Below are 24,767 nucleotides of genomic sequence, written 5' to 3' on the forward strand. Positions count from 1 at the left end.
ATTACGATTGAAGCGTATGTGGCATTCTGCTATTTTTCTTTTAAATAATCATTTTTATCCGTTTCTGTGATTCAATAATGAATCATATTGTCTGCAAATTATTAACGATTGCAATATGATTGTAGAGCAAACTACCACATAGACCAATCGCAAATCAATGGAATGTCATTGGAATACGATTGGTCTTTTGCGATTCAATTTCTATTCAATTTTGTCATTATTAACTTAGGGGAATCGAGCCCCTGAAGTGCAGAGACTTACCAACGTTTGATCTAGTTTTCTATCTATCTTCTAATATAAGGAGCATTTTTTTTTTTGTTTGATTGGCTGTACCCTCAAAGCACCGAAACCACTAAAAATTGTTGAAAAATGGTTTCACTATTTTGAGGCTACTTACACTTACTCTCCTGATGTCATAGTGTATATTTTATATAAGTAGTTCGTACTACGATAAGTAGTTTCAAATGCTGCTGTTAAGAAATTTTCGTGGTTTCCCCGGATAAATATGGTCATTGACCATTTTCAGCAGAGATAACTTAGCAATTGGGAAATTATTTTTTAAATTGATGTAGTATCATTACATACAAATCTTGTTTCTTCGTTATAACAGGGTAGGTGGATAATAAAACCTTCTCTAAATGTTATATCAGTATTCTGTCATAATGGCTCACTTTTGATCTATGTATAGTCTAAGGAAAAATGTTTTTTTTTTTGCTAGCTCATATTTCATCGGCCTCAGTATAATTCACATTGACATGAAGAAACTCGTAACTAAGTAACGAGTCGATCGATCATAAGGTTAAGCAATATTCGGCGCGGCCATTCCGTGGATGGGTGACCAAATTACGAATTTGGGATTTCAAATAAAATGACTTCATAAACGTAATATAATTTATTTATTATTTTCTATACATTTAAAAACTAGCACAGTCACAATAACTACCCGGATAATTATATTTAAATAAATATTTACAATATTATTATTAAAAGAAAGAAAAAACAGAAAAAATGGAAGAAATGAAATGACTAAACGATAGCTTTTCTACAAATTAAAAATAGAAACACCGTTTTTTTTACTATTTACAAAACACACATAAATAATTATTATTTTATATTAACTTAATTATATTTTATACACTATTATACAAACATAATTTGTATTATGCCAAATAACTTATTTGAAATTAAAAGTAATTCTTCTTTTGTCTTAATATTCTCTTGGCAAATTATTTCATCAAAAATTAAATTAATTCCCAACTTTTATTTTTTTTTTAATAATTTAATGTTAAATAAAACACTCATTGTACAATGCCTCGCTATATTAATTTATTATTAATATAAATAACAATATTATTTATTGACAATATTAAATAATTAGCTTACAAACTATTTGGTTACTTATATCGCATCTATTTCTCAGTGTTTTCAGTACTTTTTAACTATAAGGTAAGTTACATCTTTTAACTATAACGATAACCGAACTATTTTCAGTTGTCAAATCGGCGATATGACCAATGGGCGGCAAGTATACAGCTGGTTATCATCATCTCCCGAGCCTTTTCCCAACCATGTTGGGGTCGGCTTCCAGTCTAAACGGATGCAGCTGTGTAACAGTGTTTTACAAGGAGCGACTGCCTATCTGACTTCCTCAACCCAGTTACCCGGGCAATTTGGTTAGACTGGTGTCAGACTTACTGCCTTCTGGTTTTATTATCGTTATAGTTAAATGGTACAACTTTGTCTTAGTGTATTTTTGCGTAAGCAATTTTAAAATATTTTTTATGACTATGCCAAAAGTTTAATTGATATTCTTACGAAGGCTTCTATTATCAAAACAAACAATTGTTGAGAACTTGTGTTTTTTTTTTCAACATTTTATTTTCAAATTATGAATATTATCATGAAAATTGATATGAGTTTTTGACTTTTCAAAAGTTTTTAATTGCTAAAATATCTAATTATTAATTGGTTTTGAGATACAATCGTCAAGTGGATATTTTATTATTATTTTAGTAAGTATATTTATATAACAAACCTTACAATAACTACGTTATATTCAATAGGAATAAATAACGCTAAAGTCTATAGATATTTACACTACCAGGAACATTTTCTTTATTTTACGCTTAATTTACTGTGGATTTCAATAACCAATCCAAGTTTTTCGATTAGACAAAAACATATATCGGTTTTGTCGTACCTAATCACATTAAATCCTATCACATATGCTTTATGATATTCTGTGGCGAATTGTAAAAAAATAACCTAATCCATTCAGTGGTTTAGCCACAGAGGTCATTTTTCGTTTTCATAATTTACAACATCATGTGTAAAGCAGAGATAGAGTGTACACTTATATGGTGTTCTAATTCTTGCACATTGTTATTCTATTTACTTTGTTTGATTTTTTTTACATATTTTTTTTTGTCTTTGTGCTAATCGACATATATTAACCAGTATATTAAAGTATTTAATTTAATGTGATTAGGTACGACACACCCAACACCAAAATTCAATCTCAAAACAGCGGATAGTTCATTTATTGAAATCCGCATCTACTAGTTTTATATCTTAATTTAGTCTCAATATGGCATTTTTACAATATATTTTCCAAATTATGGACGCTTTTTCTGATTAAAATCATAACTTTTAATGATTTTCAAATAAAAATGAGATTCTTCTTTCCATTTAAAATCTGAAAATTATTTCCTTTACATAATTTCTCATTTTATATTTTTACGTCTTTTTTACTCAGTACTACAATTTTGACAAGGAATTCAATTTCCAAAAAATGACCACCAAATATTTTTCATATTTCATTTAACCCTCAAAAAAACAATTGACAACTATTTCAAAAAAACAATACCAAAGGCATTTTCCGAAATTCCTCATCACACCTCCAAATTTTCACAAACCGCACAATTTTTCTGATACCACATCGGCTTACGTAACATTAATTTCTTCCTCCTCATCGCTTTCAGTGACTGTGGAGTGGTTATACAGACCCTGGGCCATCAGCTGCAGAGCCAACGGGTTCCTCTGACCAGTAGCCTTCTTGATCTTGGCTCGTTTGTTCTGGAACCAGATCTTGATTTGGGCTTCAGCTAGGCCTAGCTCTGCGGCCAGGCTTTGACGTCTTCTTTCGGTTAGGTAGCGGTTTTCTGCGAATTCGTGCTAGGAAGAAAAAAGGGTCATTAGTTTATGTTCTTGAAAACTAAGTAATGTTATACGAAAGTGATGATATGGGTCTGTTTTTTGTACTTTTAATGGAAAAGGGATCATCTGATTTGGATTGTGAAGATATTACTTTCTTAAAAAGAGTGTCCATGGAATTTCTTTGCGGCTTTTCTACATGAGACCGTCTTTTTGGAACCGTGCGTCTAGTGTGACGTTTCATAAGACCCTGCAAAAGCCCATTTGAATTTGACTTTGATTAAAGAAATAAAGAGGAAATCATTCTTCTATTTGTTTGCACCATAAAGGCTCCGAAACCACACAAAACCACAAAATTATTTCGCTTCAGGATACGGGCAGAAGCCCCCTGCCGCAACTTCAGGAAACTGCTAGTATTATTAAATAAGTATATTTACCTTTAATCTAGCGAGTTGGGCAGCACTGAAAGCAGTTCTGGGCCTCTTCTCTTCAGGAGTGGCTTTCTTCTTCATTCTTCTACTTCTTGGACCTGTAGACAAAGAGAATATAGAGTTAGTAAAATATTTAAAAAATGCAGTGTCGAATGTGGATACTGGGAAAAATGGGTTGAAAAATATGTTATAAGAATACTTTTTGTAGTTTATCTTTTTTATTACATTACAGATATTCTATTTATCCTTTTTATTTTTTGAAAATATAAAACCACTAGCTCTGATTCGCGGTTTCACCTGCATTTTGAGAAAAGAATTCCCAAATACATGTGAAAAGTAGCCTGTATATGTATAATTCTGATATATTTAGATGATATATTAATTAAATAGTTTTTGCGTGATACAGTAACAAACATACATCCATACAAACTTTCTCGTTTATAATATTAGTATAACTAACTGTCCCTAACCAAATAAATTATCATCCATTTCTACCAATGAATTCTAAACCACAAACAATGAAAACCATAGCCAATCAAATTTCTCTGATGGGGTTACAAAACCATAAATACAATAAAAAGGGGCGTGGCTACGGAACCCTTTCGCTATAATTCTCCTTAATAAATGATTTAACGAGCCCTAATGATAGCGGTGCGCTTGTAATGTAACTTAGTTGAATTTTATCGATAAAAAGTTATATTTTGTGTAATTAGATAGTTTTTTTTTTTTTACATTATGTAGAAAAATCATTATGAATGTTTTATGTAAGGGTTGTGTCATTACAGCTTTTTATGCTTTTTAACCACTATCCCAAAAAGAAGGGTTTAAAAACTTAACCACTATGTAAGTACTCGTATGAATCTTATAGTTTTTTTAACCACTGACCCAAAAGGGGGGGGGGGGGGGGGCTAAAAGCTTAACCACTATGAAAGTATGAGTCTTCAGAGAGAAGACGTACCTACACACGTCTGTGTCACCGTAACTCGAGATTAAGATGTTTTATTTCATGAAGGAACGAATAAAACTCTTAGAAAGACGTGGTCTGTCTTCTTCAGGCATAGATGAAGAACCAAGAAACTTCTATCCCACCCATCCACAACAAAATGGCTCCAGCTATTTAAGCTAACCCCTAAAACACTCCATTTCCTGATTAAATACAATAATTGAGTGTCAAATCCAAGATGGCCGACTATCGCGTTCAAAAGTGTTAAGTGTGAATATTTAAACTGGCGTGCTGGCATGCCAACACATGATTTATTTCGCCATTCGTGCCACTACGTAATTGTTAGAAAAATGGGCCGTTTTAATTGGCACTTTTCAGTTCAGTTTTGTTTTGTGTCGTTAATATATTTTTTTTCATGAGTTCTCTATAAGATTTTTGTTTTGTGTGAATTTTGTTAAGTTTTTAGGTTGTTTGTTTTTTGAAAATTAGTAAAAATAACGTCATAATTGTTAAAAATGTCAACAGGATTGCGTTTTTGTGAAGAAAAAAAAAACAGAGGCCCCGGCTGAAAGCTGTCATTTGAAAAACTTTGGCAGTTGTTACATGTAGTCAAAAGCCAGTAAGTCTGACAACCAGTATCACCAAGGGATATTGGGTTGCCTGGGTAACTGGGTTGAGGAGGTCAGATAGGCAGTCACTCCTTGTAAAACACTGGTACTCAGCTGCATCCGATCAGACTGGAAGCCGACCCCAACTTAGTTTGAAAAAGGCTAGGCAGATTATGACATAGGCCGTAGTAAGACGCGAGTATGTTTCAAACATAAGTAATTTGACATTCCTAATTGACAATTTCTAACAATAGATAGCAATAACTTTGTCTCCGAGATTCCCTTACGAGGTTTCACTAAATAACTACCAACTTAACAAAGCTAAAAACAATAGATTCTAAATTCAAAGATAGCACAATTAGATACCAACACAACAATAAGAATACATAGAAAAAAATATGTTTGTATACTCTTTCCTGTCAAAGACAAGACGTTTTGAGGTAAATGCTTCAAATGTAGCTTGAAATCTTACTAATATAAAGAGGAAATATTTTATTGTTTGTTTGTACCCTAAAGATCGAAGTCTTTATTCTAAACTACTGAATCGTATTGAAAAGTTTTTTTACCGCAGGAAAATGGGTTGATCAAAATTAAATGTTTTTTTTTTAATGTGAAACATTAAAGGAAAACGTTTGTATTTGAAATTTCCCGCTATCCGTCGTCGCATTCATAAAAAAAACACTAAAAAAATAGGTACGTTACATAACTCCTCACTCCTCACTCCTTCCTACTAAACTCCTAACTCTAACAAATACTAAGTTAAAAACTGCATGAAAATCGGCACTGCCAAACGTCTGATAAATCACGCCCAAGCACACGTTAAATGCGATCCTCTTTTTATCAAAGTTGGTTAAAAACGGCGGCCATATTGTTTCACATTCCCACACTAGAAGCCGTCGAATAAAATTCTTCAGCGAGCGAAAAAAATAAACCACACAAGTACAGGAAGGCGCAGAAGTGTTTACGGCTCCCGTTTCCACGATAATGTTAAATGTTGTGAATTTATTGCGCCAAGCTAGATGCGGCCGATTGTACCTTTTGTTGTTTCGTTTTAAACTGTAATGGAGTGCTGATAGGCTTGAAATAGTTAGCTAGGTGCGGGAGAAGGGGTAACGTAATATATGTAGGGGGGATTTTGTTTTTAAAATGGTGTATTTTGAATTTTTTAATGAACATCTTTGGCAGTCTTCACGGGTAGTCTGATATGCAGTCTTACCAAGGGGTATTGGGTTGCCCGGGTAACTGAGTTGAGGATGTCAGATAGGCAGTCACTCCTTGTAAAACACTGGTACTCAGCTGCATTCGGTGAGACAGGAAGCCTACTAACATAGTTGGGAAAAGACCAAGCAGATTTTTGTCTGTTTTTTTCAGAGAATTTGTAGAAAAACTTGTCGTAAAAATAAAATAATGTAAATAATTATTAAATCTGACGAAATTGAGTTAAAATAAATTGTAAAAATAATTAAAATTTATTACGATCGCTGTATCAAAGTTCGTTGAAAAAAAAACACACAAAATCATAATATTTTACTTCCACGATTATAGTATATTTGCTCACATAAAAACTAATATAAATGGCTGAAATAAATTACTGTTTACTTTTGAACTAAAATAAATAAATAATTTAAACTGTAACATTTAGTAGAGTTGGCAGACCACCAATGTTGATCAAAGAAATAATAAATTAATAATCATTTAATCATCATTTTCGGATGTTATAAAGTCTGTCACAGATATCTATGACTTTTGCTCGAGCACACATGTGTAGTTGCCTACTTTATCTATTCTTACAAAAATAATAAAGAATATAGAATAGAATAGAATAGAATAGAATAGAATATTCTTTATTGTACACCAAAATAAACAGAAAAGGACATTACAAAAAAAATACGTGTAAGTACAATAGGCGGTCTTATCGCTCAAAAGCAATCTCTTACAGACAACCTTTGGATGGAGTCGATTTTAAATAGATATATTACGGGTAGTAGGCGTACAAATAATGATTAAAAAGGTATATATACAAGTATAAGCAAATAAACAATACATACACATATATAAGGAAAGTTGGATGGGAGAAAAAAAAAATATATAAATATAAAGAAAGTAGAGAGAGTGTTAAAGTTTCATATAATAGCTCTTCACCATACTCTTGAAAACAGCAAGAGACTGTGCGCGCCTGATAGATACAGGCAGTGCATTCCACAAACGAATTGCTTGGACAACAAATGACTTGTCATAAAAAGTCGTGGAATGCACCGGCATCTTCAGTTTTAAGTTCTCTGATGACCTTAGAGACCGCGAATGCGTGTCACATACAAACTCGAAACGATCTTTAAGATAAGAAGGGGTCGTAGGGTGGAAGAGAATACAGTACAGTAAAGAAAGAATATGAGCATTCCGACGAAGTCGCATAGGAAGCCACTTGAGTTTAGTGCGAAATTCTGATACATGATCATATTTGCGCAAACCAAATATGAATCTTATACAAACATTTTGAAGTCGCTCAAGTTTATCTAGTTGGTCCACTCTGAGGTCAAGATAGCTGGCATCGGCATAGTCAAGGATAGGAAGTAAAAGAGATTGTGCAAGCGCAATTTTCGTGGCAGTGGGTAGAAAGTTCCGCAGCCGTCTCAGAGATCCTGCAGAAGCAAATAACCGTCTGCTGATTTCCTGCATCTGTGGTTCCCAAGACAAACTGCAGTCCATGAATATTCCCAAGTTCTTAACCTTCTTACTGAAGGGTATTTGGACACCATCAAAAATGACTTGTGGGAGACGAAACCAGTCAATTCTAGATACCATCCGCGAACTGCCGATAACAATGAGCTGGGTTTTTAGAGGGTTGACGCTTAGTCCATAGCACCTACTCCACTCAGCTATTTGACTAAGATCTTTATTTATGGTCTCAATTGCTTCTGCTAGTTGATCCAGTGGAGCCTGTGAATAGATCTGGAGATCATCTGCATAAAGGTGATAGGAAGAAAGTAGTTTATTAGAAATTGAATTAATAAATATAGCGAAGAGTAATGGGGACAGCACGCCACCCTGCGGCACACCAGCAGTCGTTTCACACCATGAAGAATATTTATCTTCAATGCGAATACGTTGCCGGCGCCCGTACAGGTAACTATGAAACCAATCAATGGCCGTCGGAGATATGTTGAGAGAGAATATTTTTTTTTTTATGTTTGTTTGTACCCAAAATGCTCCGAAACTATTGAACCGATTTGAAAAATTCTTTCATTGTTAGAAAGCTACACTCTTCCCGAGTAACATAGGCCATATTTTATCCCGGTGCGGACAGTAATTCCCACGGGACGCGAGTGAAACCGCGGGCTAGTACTAGACAATTCAAATAAGCTTTAAGTTCTTAATACATTATTCTGCTAACACCACAAGAAAATTAAGCGTGAACATAACAAACGATTCTCCGAGAATCAAACGGCAATTCACTTCAAATCGAAACAATAACGCCGCAATCAAAATTGTACTTTATTGCCCCGAAAATAGCACAGGAAATCGTAAAACACTGGACTTCTGAAAAAGTATACGGTCGCACCGACACTGAAAAATGCGTTTTAATGCCCACAAAATACGGTTTGTTTTCCTTTAACAGTTTTTAAAGGCCATTCATCAGGGTAATAAAGGAGCTGGGTAAATTTTTATTCGAGTTTTTAATTAAACAAGAGTTGAAAATGTTCCGGACATTTTCAGTAACGAGAATGGCGCGAGAAAATTGTTGGTCACTTTTAAAAAAAGAACGGACGCGACGCCATTTTGTTTAACTAAAACGCGGGAGTTTAAGAAATATGGCGTCTATTTTACACTTTTGGTGTTTAATTCGTTTATTTAGGGTTTTTTATTACTTTTGTACTATTTTTCTTAATAGGTGAATTTTTTTAGTCAGTATTTTATATACTGTTACTGTTACTGTTACAGCCTTTTTATCGTCCCACTGCTGGGCTGCGGCCTCCTCTCACATGGAGAAGGATTGAGCATTAATCACCACGCTTGCTCAATGCGGGTTGGTGATTTCAGACTTTTTATAGTCCAGGTTTCCTCAAGATGTTTTCCTTCACCTTTTTATCAGCCATTGGTGTCTAAGTATACTTAGAAAGTACATACAAACTTAGAAAAGTTGCATTGGTACTTGCCTGACCCTGGAATCGAACCCACACCCTCATACTCGAAAGGTTGGTTCTTTACCCACTAGGCCACCACGACTCTCACTCGACTCTCACTCGACTTTTATATAGGTGCGAAGAATTTCTTGTAAAATTGATTAAGTAATTATTATGCATATTTTTCATGTGAAATGTAGTATTTATTATACGATTTTTTTCTTGTAAAATTGAATATTTAGACGACATTTATCTTGTAAAAATGAGTATTTATTATTACACAAATTACAAGAAAAAGATCGCCTAACAAGACAGGACTATGTAAAAATAAAAAGCAATTTTTAAAACTATCAATCATCATACTACATTAAAAATGTATTTTTACCTATTTACCGCACCTGGATAAAAAATAGCCTATAACTCAAACTCTTGGACAAGACTATAAACAATGATTATTTAGACTTGGTAATCTCATAAATATATGGGGTAATTTGTCCTGTTAAATGTCCGATGGGGTTGTAAAGTATTTTAATGGTCCAAGTTAGGGGTTGAAATAATGTATTTTAATCACTTTGTGGGTCTTAATTTGTTTTGTTTGCACGTATTTAGTTGTTCATGTAGAATCCAAAATGGCGGACTTTGAGGTCGTATTATGATGACATTTAGGTTAATTTGACAAAATAAATGTCAGTTTTCTTGAATCGATTGTTTACTACGATTTTTTAAGTTAAAACGGAAGAAAAACGGGCGTTTATTCTGTTTCTGAAAAAAATGGAGGAATTGGGTATGTAATAAATGGTCTCCTATTAGTATATTTCGAGAAATTGGCGTATGTAATTGAATATATTTCGCAAAAAGCAAATATAAATTCACATTACGTAAATAAAGCAGTTCCCAACAAAAATGGTGATAAACGGACAGACAACCTCTCACTACGAATAACTCCATTCCGCGGGAACCGGTTTAAACCAGTTTAGTATTTAACTGTTAAAAACAGAAGCTTTTAATAACTTAATTAAGTTGTTTATGAGTTTCTATGGTTACAATCATTATAAGTCACCATCTGCCTAGCCTTTTCCCAACTATGTTGGGGTCGGCTTCCAGTCTAACCGGATGCAGCTGAGTACCAGTGCTTTACAAGGAGCGACTGCCTATCTGACCTCCTCAACCCAGTTACCCGGGCATCCCAGTACCCCTTGATAAGACTGGTGTTAGACTTACTGGCTTCTGATTACCCGTAACGACTGCCAAAGATGTTAAATAACAGAAATTTTGATTATTATAAATATAACAAATGCGATAGTACTCTGTTTGTTTGTCACGTCAAGACTACTGAATACTGCAAAAATTGTAAGCGAAGAAAAACATTTCCTTCTAAACCACTTTTGCGTGTGAAAATTGATTTATGCAACACAGAATTGTAAATTTTAGATATGGCATTTTCATACAGTTCATATTTTCGTCCTGATGGGGACTGCTTAGCTTACGTGTGAAAAATGCACAGAGTCAATTATATTTTACAGCGAAATGATAACAGACGTATTTGTATGTATTTTTGTATGTGACAAATTATAAAACAACTAGGCGTTTTCCCTCGGTTTCCAAGCGAACTTCTTATCCCTACTACTATAAAATACAGCTTATTTTACTCGGGGATAGTGTATCTTTGTAACAGTGAAAGAATTTTCAAATCGTTTCAGCTATTTTTGAAAGTACAAAAAAATATTTTCTGTTTATGAAAGTACAAAAAACATATATTAATCTTTGTATCCCCACTTCAAAAACGAAATAATCTTCACACATCCTTGAATCGGGTCCCCCCTTTATGGCAGAACTTTTTATGGCATAATCTTATTTTGCATACCAACAGTTGGCATAACCTTCATTTCGCAGAAAATCCTGTGGCATACACTCATTTCGCATAATTTAAAAACGCATAATTTTGGCAAGCAGAATCATCTTTAGGCATAAATTTCATATTCATAATACTTAAATAGTAGAAACATCATTTAGCAGAAAGTTGTCAGTCAGAATTTCAAGCATGCAGAATGCAAGCAGGCATGCAGTATGGAAGTAAGCATGCAACATGGAGCAAGCATGGCTTCTGTCACGGCTCCGGCGCTGCGGGGCTCCGGCGGTACCATGCGAGCTTATCGTCGCAGATGGTTTTCACGCTCACCACCGCAGCTTCGGCTTACTGGCCGGCGAGCCGGCCAGCCTCAGCCGCGTCGGCAAGCGTTAAAACTACCTGCGCCTCAGCTCGCAGGCCGCCTCGCCCCTCCGCGCCTACGCGGTTTTGAATTGCACTCTAGGGGTAGGGCAGACAAGACTACGTGGTGTCGGTTTTGCAGCGATTCGTTTTCGTAACTAGCTTCAATTTTTAATACAATGTTTTTTAATTGAAGGTTATAAATGACAATTTGCTAAATAAATTGAATCTAAATTAAATTCTTCCATCTTCATAGTACGCCAAATGAGATTATACCAAATAATAGTTTCTCAAAATATACATTATGCGAAACGAAATAATGCGAAACTCTAACTATGCCAAAAGCAATTATGCGAAATAAAATTCTGCCATCTTAAAAGTATGCAACTGTAAATTCGGGCATATAAATATTCGGTGAAACAATAATTATGCTAAATATTTTTTATGCCTTAAAAACATTCGTTGAAAAAAAATTATGCCAAGTGTGTTATGCCAAATAAAATTCGGCCAAATAAAATTCTGCCAGATAGAAGGAACCCCCTTGAATCTAATACATATTCAGATCACGGATACCAAACAAAATTGCTAAACACATGAACCTTAATAGTTAAACAATAAAGCCTATAATCGCTTGAACATTTTTTTCATACCTTCTTACAGAACTTACAAAAAAAATGTTGAGTCCTTTATCTTAGGTAATAGAGTTGGTTTTCCATTGAAGTTTTTTTACTATCTTAGATTTTTTCTTGCTTTGATTTTTTCAGGGGTATTGGGGTGGTTTTCTATTACATAGAAATGCTTTGTTTTTAACACCCTCTTGCGGGGGCTAAGATTTTTGTTACAAAGGGAATTTGAATTGGTTTGATGCCAATATTATTGTTTTTTTTTATTTGGTTTGGAGATTTTGGAAAGGGATAAAAGAGTATGTAAATAAAAAAAATATAGAGTAGAGTCAAAAGTGAACTCAAAATTTCTCAAAACATATTGCTTATAATTTTGTCATTGCTTATTACTAAAATCGAAAATCAAAAATAACAGTCAAATTAATATAATTTTAATAAAAAAATCTAGCAAATCTAACTCAGCCTCTTCCCAACATGTTGGTATCAGCTTCCAGTCTAACCGGATGCAGCTGAGTACCAGTGTGCCACAAGGAGCGACTGCCTATCTGACCTCCTCAACCCAGTTACCCGGGCAACCCAATACCCCTTGGTAAGACAGGTTGATCTAACCGCACAGTTATTAAAAAAACACAAAATTAAATTCACCAAAAAACACCACTAATCCCGATTTACCGAAAATCAATAAAAATACTTACAGGTAATATTAAATGTGCGCAAGCGCATGAATGTTACGACTTAGAATTCTGCCTACCCCTTTATCAAGAACGATTCACGATAAACGAACCAAATCAAGTTATTAGTACATTCTTTTTGACAAGCAAAAACTCCTGCGCATGGTGGGCCTTTCTTAGTAGCTAGGGATGGGATGTGTCGATGATTTTTGTCGATACTTTTTTTTGTAGTGATGGGAAGAAAAAATAATACTGGGTGAAAATAACATTTTATTCATCCTATTTTTTTTATTTGTTTGATTTAGATGAAAAAGAAATAATGTTATTTACGCTTATAATTTTATCGATATTGCAATTATAGTTAATCCAACTTTCTATATTTTCTAAGTATGTATCACAAAATTAAAACAAAACTGCAAAACCCACAGAGCTTTCAATTGGAAATTGATTAATTGTGAATTTTGACATTTGCTACATACAAGTAATGTCAAGTTCCTCTCACTCGTAAGCAAAACCAAAGATAGATCGATTATTGGGACCAGCCTTAAAGCTCATAACTTATCGACATACCTATCCAAATTAATTCTCAATAATAAAACCATAAAAATTCAGCCAAACCCGCAGGATATGAGCTAGTCTAAAAAATTCAATACCATTCTTAAGCTTGGTATCTGTTATTGCCCTATACAATACCGTAAAGGGTTGCCATTAAAAATAAAGACGCATTGTTAGGGATGTACCTTCGATTATTGACGGATATCTGTTATCGATTTTTTGAAATCGATATTAGTATTGAATTTTGAGTAAATTCATAGAAGAATTAATTTTGTAGAAAAGTGTGAGTGAGATATACTTTCCGATAACTGAGCGCGTTTTTGAAATTGTAACTAGGTATTTCTATTATACACTTTATTTTAAGACAATACGCATCGATGAAAAACATGTACAAGAAGATAATAAGTAGCCAATTGAATTTTATAAATAAAACAATAACTCACTCGGTAAAACAAACGTACAATTTGTAAATACTTATTACGAAACAGTTTATTTAAGAAGTTAACAATCTTTGGTTGAACTTATTATTTATTTATTATTTAAACGCATGTATCTCTGAAATCAACAGATTTATTTAAAAAAATATTTATTGAGTAATAGTTTATTTATTAAGGAACATTTTTAGAACTTAACTGTCTTGATATGACAAATAGGAGCCAAGAAAAATTAAAAAGTGCGGGCGAGTGATATAGTCACTAGCTATGTCGATAATTGCTTAAGAAATTATGTCTCCGTCATAATATTTAAAGTATTAAGCAATTTACTTTCAAATAGCCAGTTATAGGACATTTTGTTGTTAAATAATAGCTTTGTTGTTATTAATAATGGTTAACAACTTCCTCAAGTTGTATCAAATTGAATAATTTTAAAGATATTGTATGTAATTAGCATTTTATTATTATTTATAACTATGATATATAGAGTTTGTCGTTTAGTGTTGGTGTACTCCTATTTCAATATTGTAACGAGTTAAATATTATTTATAAAATATTACTCGTATTAGCTATTTTGTCAGTAAAACCACTTTTTGAATCAATTATTATCGTGATTGATGTAACCGCATTAGTTATTTTTACTTAACTGCCAAGAAAAGTAACGTTTTTTCATAGTATTGTAATTTTGTAAAAAGATCCCGTATTTTAGTTTTTTTACAATGTATCGAACTATTCCTCCTTCTATCTATCGATATGTCGATAAGTGACGCACATCACTGGTTTCTCTGTAATACCAATTGTCACAGTAGCGGGAAGGTCCGCACTAATTAACTGAGATGGGTGGTACTTATAAACGAAGTACAGGTAGGTGCAAAAGTGTTTTGTATAAAATTGAATTTTAATAATTTTTTCCCAAGATTTTTTCGAAAAAATCTATATTTTAGAAACATAACAAGAAATGATGAAAATTACTAGTTTTTAGTTTTTTACTAGAACAGTTTTAATTTTAACTGTTAATATGTTTGTTGTTCTGTTAATATGTAAGTATTTGAATATAACCCACACGAACATTAATTCAGTATTTCTTTCTTAACAGATAGGAGGTATGAAAAAAATAGTTTTTATTTCACAGTCACTTAAATAAACTTGTCATGAATATAAACTAGCCCTATAAACGCATTGACATGCATGAATGCATAATATTTACATCAAAACGTGAGTGTAACATGCACTGACATAAATTGTCAGAAAAAAATACATATACATACTGACAGGAATATATTTTCCAGGAAATGCTTGTCGTACAAAAAATATTTCTTCTGACATTGGCAATTAAAATTAGGTAATGCAACAACATTATTGCTTGCTGTTGTGCAAAGAAGTCTTGAAAATAAATAACTCGCCCGTAAGAGATATGTTTAGTCGGATAAAAAAATAAAAATGCTATCATTTAATAAACATTAGTTGGTTTAAAAAACAATTATGATAAAAGTTAAAATGAGCTTTTTCAGCTTTTTGAGTAAAAAATATAACTCGTTACTATTATGATACTTACCTTAAGAAAAAAAACTGACTAGGTTCTTGTTTACCTAGAAGATACATCGATGAAAAATAAATATCGATACTGTATATAAAATAATTTTATCATAAACACTTTTGTGTCCAACTGTACAGACATTTCTATCATACTGAGTTAAATTGTAGTTAAGTTGAAGGTTTTCCGATCGTTTTTAGTTTAGTTTGATCAGGTGGCACACCATTATAACATCACGATTTTGATGATGAGGAGGTAAGCAGAAACTAGCAGTAGCTTTGAGTTTCTATAACAGAACTATCCTTTGTTAAACGATAGAAGATTGAAATTTATCATCTATACTAATATTATAAAGCTGAAGAGTTTGTTTGTTTGTTTGTTTGTTTGAACGCGCTAATCTCAGGAACTACTGGTCCGATTTAAAAATTTCTTTCAGTGTTAGATGGCCCATTTATCGAGGAAGGCTATAGGCTACTTTTTATCCCGGTACGGGAAGTAGTTCCCACGGGATGCGGGTGAAACCGTTGGCAGAAGCTAGTAATTTATATAGAGACTTTTTTCGTGGGAAATCATCAAATGACGGCTCCCGCTGTGGGTGCAGCGTGAGGGAGTGTCAGACTCTTACTGACTAAATCCCGTCACGTTCCTTCTTAAGCCCTTTATGTACCAGCGTAGCGGTAAAGGCTGATTTACATTGAGTCAGTAACTGACGTCAGTGTAGGCGCCGAAAACTGACGCGTGCTATTTACACGAAGTCAGTGTTTCGTCAGTAGTCGATGATATTTCTTTTGGTGTACACACGTTCGTAAAGTCAGTGCGGAAAAATGAATTCTCGAAAACAGCAAAAAATAAAAGTTAATAATTTGTTAAGAAAATGTACCTCAGTAATGATGCAAGAACTAAGTGATATGTGTGAAGAAGAGATATCTAAAGAGAAACGAATTTGGATTAGAAAATGGATAGAGGACAGAGACATAACTGGGGGTTCTCTGTTGTTAACCCAGTTGAGAACTGAAGATCCTAAAGAATACAAACTGGCTTTAAGAATGACGCCAAAAAACTTTGACGATTTGCTTATGTTATTATCAGGCTCTGTTCAGCGTCAAGACACATTTATGAGAGACGCCTTGCCAGCCAAAGTGAAACTCGAAATTACGCTGACATTTTTAGCTTCTGGAATGTCCTTTCGAAATTAGGAAGCGAGGTCCTTATTCAATAGAGCGGCAGCGACTGACTTCACTGACTTGGGCGTATTTACACGCGGTCAGTAGCACTGGCGCGGGTGGAGGGGGAGCGAACTCGTACATTGAAGTTAGTACTGACGTGTCAGTACTGTACTGACTTCAAATCAATTTACACGATGGCAGTGCCGGGTCAGCACTGACTTGTCAGTGGACTGACGTCAGTTACTGACTCAATGTAAATCAGCCATTACTCGCGCGAGCAATCCCGCAGCCCCGTCAATCCCGAAGCCCCGATTTTATATAGAGCAATTGACAAAAAATTTGCATTTGCATCTATGTGGGCTATCTATTTGAGTATCTAACACTGAAATATTTTTTCAAATCGCTCCACTACTTCCTCAGATATTACCACGTTCACACAAACTCTTAACCTCCATAAATTACTACAAATCTACCATTGAAAACTCTCAAACAAACGAATCACTAAAAATGTGTGAACTGTTAACATATACAAACAAAAAATAAGAAAATCCATCCGTCTGTAAACACCTAAGCAATAAACTAAAGGTCGCACATATTTATAACTGCAGTCATTTTTAACTACCAAGGTTACCTTTTTGGGACACTATAGAGTTACAGTTGAACGGGTAATTAACTTGCTGGTTTTTCGCGGTTAACGATTTTTAGGGTTCAGTTTAACTCTTTGATCTTACGGTGGTATTTTTCTCATCGAGTGAGCTGCAGGTTTAATCACGTAACAAGTCCTAGTGTCAGTTTTCTCAAATCCGCCTGACGGCCTCTGACGTGGAATTGTAACAACGACTTCTACAGGGTGAGAAAAACCATTTATTAGGTTCTTAATACGGCTGTCTTTGAATATCTTTGGCAGTCGTTACGGGTAGTCAGAAGCCAGTAAGTCTGACAGCCAGTATTACCAAGGGGTATTGGGTTGCCCGGGTAACGGGGTTGAGGAGATCAGATAAGCACTCAATCCTTGTAAAACGCTGGTATTCAGCTGCATTCGGTTAGACTGGAAGCCGACCCCAACATAGTTAGGGAAAGGCTAGGCAGATGATGAACCCGTGTCCTATTTTTTTATAAAATTTCATCTCAATTAGATGTGTGACAAATAAATGTAGATTGTACCTGTGTGTACCTAAGTATTGTTTTTCTTAACTCTTTTATTAGAATTACCGGATTTGCAACTAAACGTAATGTACGGAACCATAGACAATCATCCACGGTCGATTACACACCTCGTTGTATTGCGAGGCATAGACAAAGCGACGATAAACTCGTTTGTTTCGTTAATTTCTCAGAAACTATGTAATTGTGCAGAATTATTGTGTTAATTGAATAATTGCTATTGTTTTGTTTGTGTGTGCGTGATTATTTATATCTTTGTGTGGGTAATCGCGTTATAGTTAGCTAGAATATAATATGGTTCCCGCGGTATCACTCGCTTTATAGAGGGAAGATTTTTTTAAAAATGATTTTCAAACTATTTTAGTACCTGATACTGTACGTTCTTTTTTTTTTAATTTAGTTTAAATACTTACCTGTTTTTTCATTTTTTTTTTTTTTGTAAAATCTTGTAAATAACTCTGCACATAATTTTTGTTGCAAAATAAATAAATAAAAGCCTTACCTTATTTGTATGTATGTATTTATTTATTTATTATATTTTATGTTTTATTTATATGTATATATTTTATGTTATGTAGTTTCATCTTTGTTTTGTTTAATGTTGTGCACTTTAAATTTTCTCTTCCCTATCGCATCTCTCTATCGCTCTAAGGTTTGCTGTTAGAGAACCCAGTTCTGGGTTAAGCTCGCCTTTGTACATGTCTTCTCTGTGTTGTGTGTCTTTTTTTTATATGTTTTTGTGTACAATAAAGAATAAAATAAATAAAATAAATAAATAAATAAATAAAAGAAGATAAAAAATAATATAATAGTTTTTTGTGAAGTAACGTTAATCCGATAAAATCAGTGATATAATGACTCCAAAATAAATTTTGATTGCTGATTAATTAAGTAACCTTTTATAAAAAGGTGTGTTCAATACAAAATCCATTAAAAAACCTTATCAGGACCAAAAATAATAACCAACTCAAAAGTTCAATGCGTAATAAATAAATATTATTACTCATTTCACACCTTTAATACTTAAAAGAAAAAAAATATTTATCGAAACCATATTTTGTTGTAAAAATAATTTATATCTCCGACAGAATCACACCTTAAATGCTACTGGGCGTTGCCAACATTACGGCTGCGTAACAAAATGGCGGGAGCTCGAAAAAAAAATGATAATTGCACTATATAATTGAGTTAAATTGTTTCATTACTTCGCCTGTAAATCGTACAAATATACACGCTACTATTAATTGGTAAAAATCAATCAATTACCGCTCTTATTACAAAGAAAAAAACACTAATTTCAGTTAGCAACATTTCGCCAACTGCAAAACATAAAATTGTGAACCGTTATGGAAAATAAACGTAGTGTCAATGTGTTAAGTTTTTCCGTCGGTATTGCGAAATTAGACCTTATACACAAGAAAATAAGGTGGAATAATGTTTAATGGGTATATTTATTAATAATTGGTCCCCTATAATTATGTTGTCAAAGCATTTTTTTTAATAATGAGCGTTTTAGCCGGCCCGATGAAAGATCAAGCCGGTTCATAAGCGCGGCTTATTACTGAATTCTACTAGATTTTTTTGATATCCATTATAATGTTATTTTCGAGAAATTGTCTTCGCAACAAAATGGCGAACTTCAGTAATGATCTTCATTGCAACTTTGTAGTTTTAAATGAATTGAAACTGTTGGTGTTTCTTCGATTTCTGTAATGATTTAGTGTTAAACTATTATCTCCTTAATGGGAATTTAATTCTAATAATACTTCTTATTGGTTTTAGGTAAGCTGCAAAACTCTTTCTAAATAGCTAACCCATAGTTGCAAATTACATAGCTTATTGTCAATATTACCTCTTCAGTCATACATTAAGCTGCACTAATTAGCTTCTACTTTAAACGCATTATTATATTCCTATGAGGAAATCTATTTAGTGTAAAAATAGCAAAACTCCTCCCACCGCTAATAAATCTTAGTTCTATTAAGAATGTCCTGTACAAGCTACGATTTCGTTTGCATCCCCGACGGCACAATTGCAATTTTTCAACGGTATTAAAAAACGCAAAAACTTCTAAGCGCTGGTTATATCGTTATTATATGTAGTAAAACGATGCTTATAAATCTAGGTGTTTTTAATAATACAGTACCTGTTCTATTGATATATTAGAGGTTTTTCATTACGGGAAATCTATATATATAAAAGAAAGTCGTGTTAGTTACTTCACTTACAACGCAAGAACGGCTGAACCGATTTAGCTGAAATTTGGCAGGAAGGGAGTTTAGAACCAGGAGAAGGACATAGGATAGTTTTTGTCACCATCCGGGACGCGGGTGAAACCGCGGGCATAAGCTAGTTTGGTATAAACCTTAACCTAATAAATGACGGAAACGCACCTTATGTCATTAAAAACTCTGAATATTAAAAAAATCAATGTTTACCTAACATTATCTACCAAATCATCATTAATATTCAAAAACAAACATCACTTTAAACCCACTTCAACAGTTATTTCAAAGAAAACTTCACATTTACGTATGTCTCCCGCCATTTCCCGCATCAGTCAGCTGTCACTTTGACAGCTGTCAGGCAGCCATGTTGTTGACACGGACGTCAACAGAATTGTGTATTGTTGAAATGTTGAGTTAGAAGTTAAGTAGTTTTTACTTTGATTTTATGCAAAATATTGCTATGGTATTATTGTTGAAAGGAAGTGTGTGGTACAAAATGTTGTTTTTACAACAAACTTATAGGTGTATGAATATAGTCTTGTGTGAAGCTAATGAGATTCGATGATAGCGAAATCTTATTTGTACCCAAGTAACTAGATATTTATTGAGTTTCTTTTTTTTTCATAGAAATATCCAGTAATCAATATAACTTTTTGTAAACTAGGTAGGCTTTGTAAATAGTTTTTTTTTTTTTTTTTTAATTTTTGTGTATTCCATTTTGTAGGTTAAAAAATCTTATTGGGAAAATTAAACGGATTCAATATTTTGAGAAAAACCTAGCGATAACAAAGTTTTATTAAAATGACTACTAATATACTAGTAATTAAAACAGACCTATTCACAAAATATATAGTCCCTAGCCTGCAATGTTAAAACAGTCCCATAGACCCACATCCTATTAAAAATACACGACATTACCATACAATACCTACAAAAACAATGATGTGTTATACATGATGACAGACATACAGACAACCAGTGTTTGAATATATTATTGACGCGCAATATTGATAGGTAGGCTATAATAAATGTTTATTTACTCTCTACAAACACATTTACAAATATTTACATATCTGTTATGTATCTATTTACAATAAAAAGAAATAAAAAAAACTGGATCTAAAACTCTGTACTTCGCTATTTCACTCGTGTCTTGAAGGAATTACCTACCCGGGTAAAAAGTCTGTATTATATTCTGATGTTTAAGCTATGTTTTTGCTAAATTTCTTTAAATTCCCTTAATAAAATGTTAGTGTGTAAAAGAAACCCAGTTTTGAGTCGCATACCTATAATACGTACCTCATTTCAAAATACTAATAAACCGTTATCTATACTAATATTATAATAAAGAGGATTTTTTTTTGTTTGTTTGTATCCTAAAGACTCCGAAACTACTGAACAGATTTGCAAAGAAATCACTGTTGAAAAGCTACACTCTTCCCGAGTAACATAGGCTATATTTCATCAGAGTACAGTCAGTAGGTAGTCCCCACGGGACGCGGGTGAACCTACGTGGAACAGCTGGTAACTAAGTTATAAATAAATAATTCATATACTTAAGTAATCCTGTCAATATATTTTTGACCTCAAGGTCAGAATGATAAAGGAGATTGTCACTAAAACTTTCGCTAGAGAAAACTAACTCTAAGTTGCTGTCAAACTTAATGTCATTTTGACAGTTCATACAAACGACAGGTCAGATATAAAAATTCCAACTCGCTTTAAAACCCGACTATTAGAAAAAAATATCTAACCTACTAAAATCCGCTTTTAATTACTTATTTCTAAACGATTTGTTACTAATTTCCGAAAAAAAATCAATCAATTATAAAAAAAAACGAATACGAAAATCAAGCACCAATTAGCAAAGATAAGACGAACAAAAAAAAGCTAAATTGTCAACCTTCCTTTATTAAAAAGAAAAACAGTAATTTACCATTACAAAGTAAAGTAGAGCATATTACCCTACCGTCAAAAGATCCGACGGTTCACCAATGAGCCTGACTCACGTATTTTTACTAAAAAGTCAAGATAAACTTTAGGTCCCGGCTGTCATTTGAACATCTTTGGCAGTCGTTACAGGTAATCAGAAGCCAGTAAGTCTGATACCAGTGTTACCAAGGGGTATTGGGTTGCCCGGGTAACTGGGTTGAGGAGGTCAGATAGGAAGTCGCTCCTTGTAAAACACTGATACTCAGCTGCATTCGGTTAGCCTGGAAGCCGACCCTAACATAGTTGGGAAAAGGCTAGGCAGATGATGAACTTAAAATTCTGTTTATCTGCTCAATCAAAACAAATACACAGCTACTTACTAAATAAAAAAATACAACCAACGCATTATAATTTTAAAATGCAATAAAGATGTCTTACATTAGAATTCTCATAAAGGACACCGCATTCAACCCAATATTAATTCATAAAACAAAAAAGGAACATTTTGAATATATAAATACGAAAGTCATTGCATTATTACATCTGTAGTGATGTGTCAACAAACAAAATATTCATCCCTGTTCCGGATCACTTGGAACGGGTAATATATTCTAATAAATACACAATGAGAGCTCATTGTCAAAATATTTATGTGTGTTTTTGTCCAAACGGCATATTTTAGACGTATCGAATTGTGTAATGATTGTGAAGCACGAAGTTTCATTTTTGAATCCATTGAAATGGTTTTAAAAAGGTGTTTTTATTTTTGTGTTAGTTGTTGTAAAGCTTGGCAGATTGATAATAATGTCGTCCATGTAAAGTATTAAAAATATACGCTTAAGTTTTTTAAATGAATACCTAAAAAAGTTCTGTAATACCTAAAGTATACCTAACCTAACCTAACGACCTACAACTGACAGTAACTTTCAAACCACATTAAAAAATACTCAAAAAAACCAAGTACTTGAACGAAAAAAACTCAAAAGCTCCTGTTACACGCAAAACAAACAGTTTCACACAAAAAAACGTTACGAAGCCGCAATAATATCTTCAGAAAAACGAAAACACCTGTACCGAGCTACCATTACCACAAAAAAAAATGTATAAAAAAAATAGCCACTCACCGGAACTGGGTCTGTCGCTGTACCTGGTACAATATACCCATGCTGGCCATAATGTACCATTTCCCGATTGGCTGTTCGTATCTGTACTGCCACAAGTGGACAGAGCACCACTCGAAGTTGAAGAGACCACGGAACTAGCAGAATCAGGCCTCTTCTGGTTCTCAATAATTTTCGGCAACTCTCTCTCTTTGGGTACCTGTTCCCCTATTTGGGAAACTGTCTGTCTTAATCCCCCCAAAGGAGGTAAAGAACTGAATTCTGACTCTTTAGATTTTAGGTAGTCAAAGCTGTATTTTTGGAACTCATTCTGCGGTTTTGAAAGATCATAAGGCTTATATAAAATGCTGTGGTTAGGCCCAACTGGCTTCGGACCCTCAATTTTATTCGTTTTTCTCAACGCATTCAAACCGAATTCAGGGTGTAAAATGTTATTAATTGAGAACGCTATAGGCACCGACGGCTGTGGCCGTTGAATTCTTAATTTTTCTGCATCAAATCTCTGGTCTTCTTGGTTGATTTGCGGTTTAACGTCAGGCGTATCTGGTCGGTAGTAGTTCTGGAAGCTGTCCATCTCGTTTTGGTTCTCAGGACTTGGTGGGGGAGAGTTTGGCTGCACTTTGACTATCATCATGTTAGGGGAGGTACGTTCATACCTTGAGTCTATAGTTGTGCAAGTATACTGACTTTGGGGGCAGTAGTTCATCGTGTTCTCTGCATGAGGAGCAGGAACTCTTCCCGTCACAGGCCCAGGGCTGTTCGCCTGGTTAGGACTGCAGCGGTCTTCAAAAGCCATTTTATCCACAATGTACGGAACCAATTAAAAGTCTCTCAATACATTATACAGCACAGTGCACAAATGTATACAGTACAAGATGTTGTCAGCGCAATTTGAATGGAACACAGTCTCCACATTAATATTTATCTGAATCGATTACGGTTACTTCTTAATTCGCGAACTATGTTTTTTTGAAGGGCGCGTGATGGGCAGCCGGGCTGTCAGATTGAAATGTCAGTTGCGTGTGACGCGAGACTGTTCTCGGCGGCGGCTGCCGAGTGACTGCGCCCCTCATCTCGTGACGGAGACACGCCCCCGAACAAACAAGCTTTTTACCCTTCCCCATTCGTTTTGTAGGCGTTAACCATCGGCTTTTCATTGCTCGACAACATCTTTTGAGTATTTTATCCTCGTCTAACTTATGGGTGTTGCTCAAGGTAAAAAGAGATGGGTGTCTGACAATTGATTTAACCCAAGTGTATGTTTAGTGGGGCTCCAGCCAGATTTGTAATTCAGTTGTAAATTGCCTGTATGGCTCTTTCGCGTACTCATAATGTATCAATAATACTGGCGGAGGCTTTGTACGGAATTTCAATTAAAGTTTGACAGAATTATTATATTGATAGACGTACGCCATGTTGAATTATTGATCGGATACCGGCGAAGTGGGATTTTTTAAAGAAATTATAACATAATACGTATAATTAAGTTGTGTTAGTTAATATTGAATTGTATGGGCGCGATAAAAATCTACAATTGTTGGCGTATTATTGCTGAATGTAATTACTGTTTAGGGTTCTGTAAAAATGGCGTGGATTTGCGCTTTTTAGCGGTTTTTGGGTCACAAATTTTTATTTCAATAATTATTTTTGATTTAAAAAATAGTACTAAATTACTAACAAGATAAAAATGTTCACCTGCAGGATTTAATGATATTTTTTCTTTTTATGTTATACTTTCCCCAATGAATACAAACAATGCCAAGTTTGTTACTACCTACATATTAATTTTTGTAACCACTTGAAAAAAAAAATAGCTTTGGATATTACCGCGAAAAAAGTATTTAGGTATTATTTTTTTATTTTATAATTTAACC

The 24,767-nt window shown here is 33.9% G+C and overlaps 1 protein-coding gene across 1 annotated transcript; it reads right to left on the reverse strand.

Annotated features, from left to right (window-relative positions):
• Window positions 1-1,930: 1,930 nt before the first annotated feature.
• LOC124643516 (segmentation polarity homeobox protein engrailed-like) lies at window positions 1,931-23,935 on the reverse strand. The gene is made up of 3 exons (XM_047182518.1): window positions 22,897-23,935; window positions 3,591-3,682; window positions 1,931-3,174 (listed from the first exon to the last, which is right to left on the reverse strand). Exons 1-3 carry the CDS (start codon window positions 23,687-23,689, stop codon window positions 2,944-2,946), a joined length of 1,116 nt encoding a protein of 371 aa, XP_047038474.1. The 5' UTR covers window positions 23,690-23,935; the 3' UTR covers window positions 1,931-2,943.
• Between the last annotated feature and the right edge of the window lie 832 nt (window positions 23,936-24,767).

The sequence above is a fragment of the Helicoverpa zea genome, chromosome 27 (assembly GCF_022581195.2).
Source record: "Helicoverpa zea isolate HzStark_Cry1AcR chromosome 27, ilHelZeax1.1, whole genome shotgun sequence".
Lineage (NCBI taxonomy): Eukaryota > Metazoa > Arthropoda > Insecta > Lepidoptera > Noctuidae > Helicoverpa > Helicoverpa zea.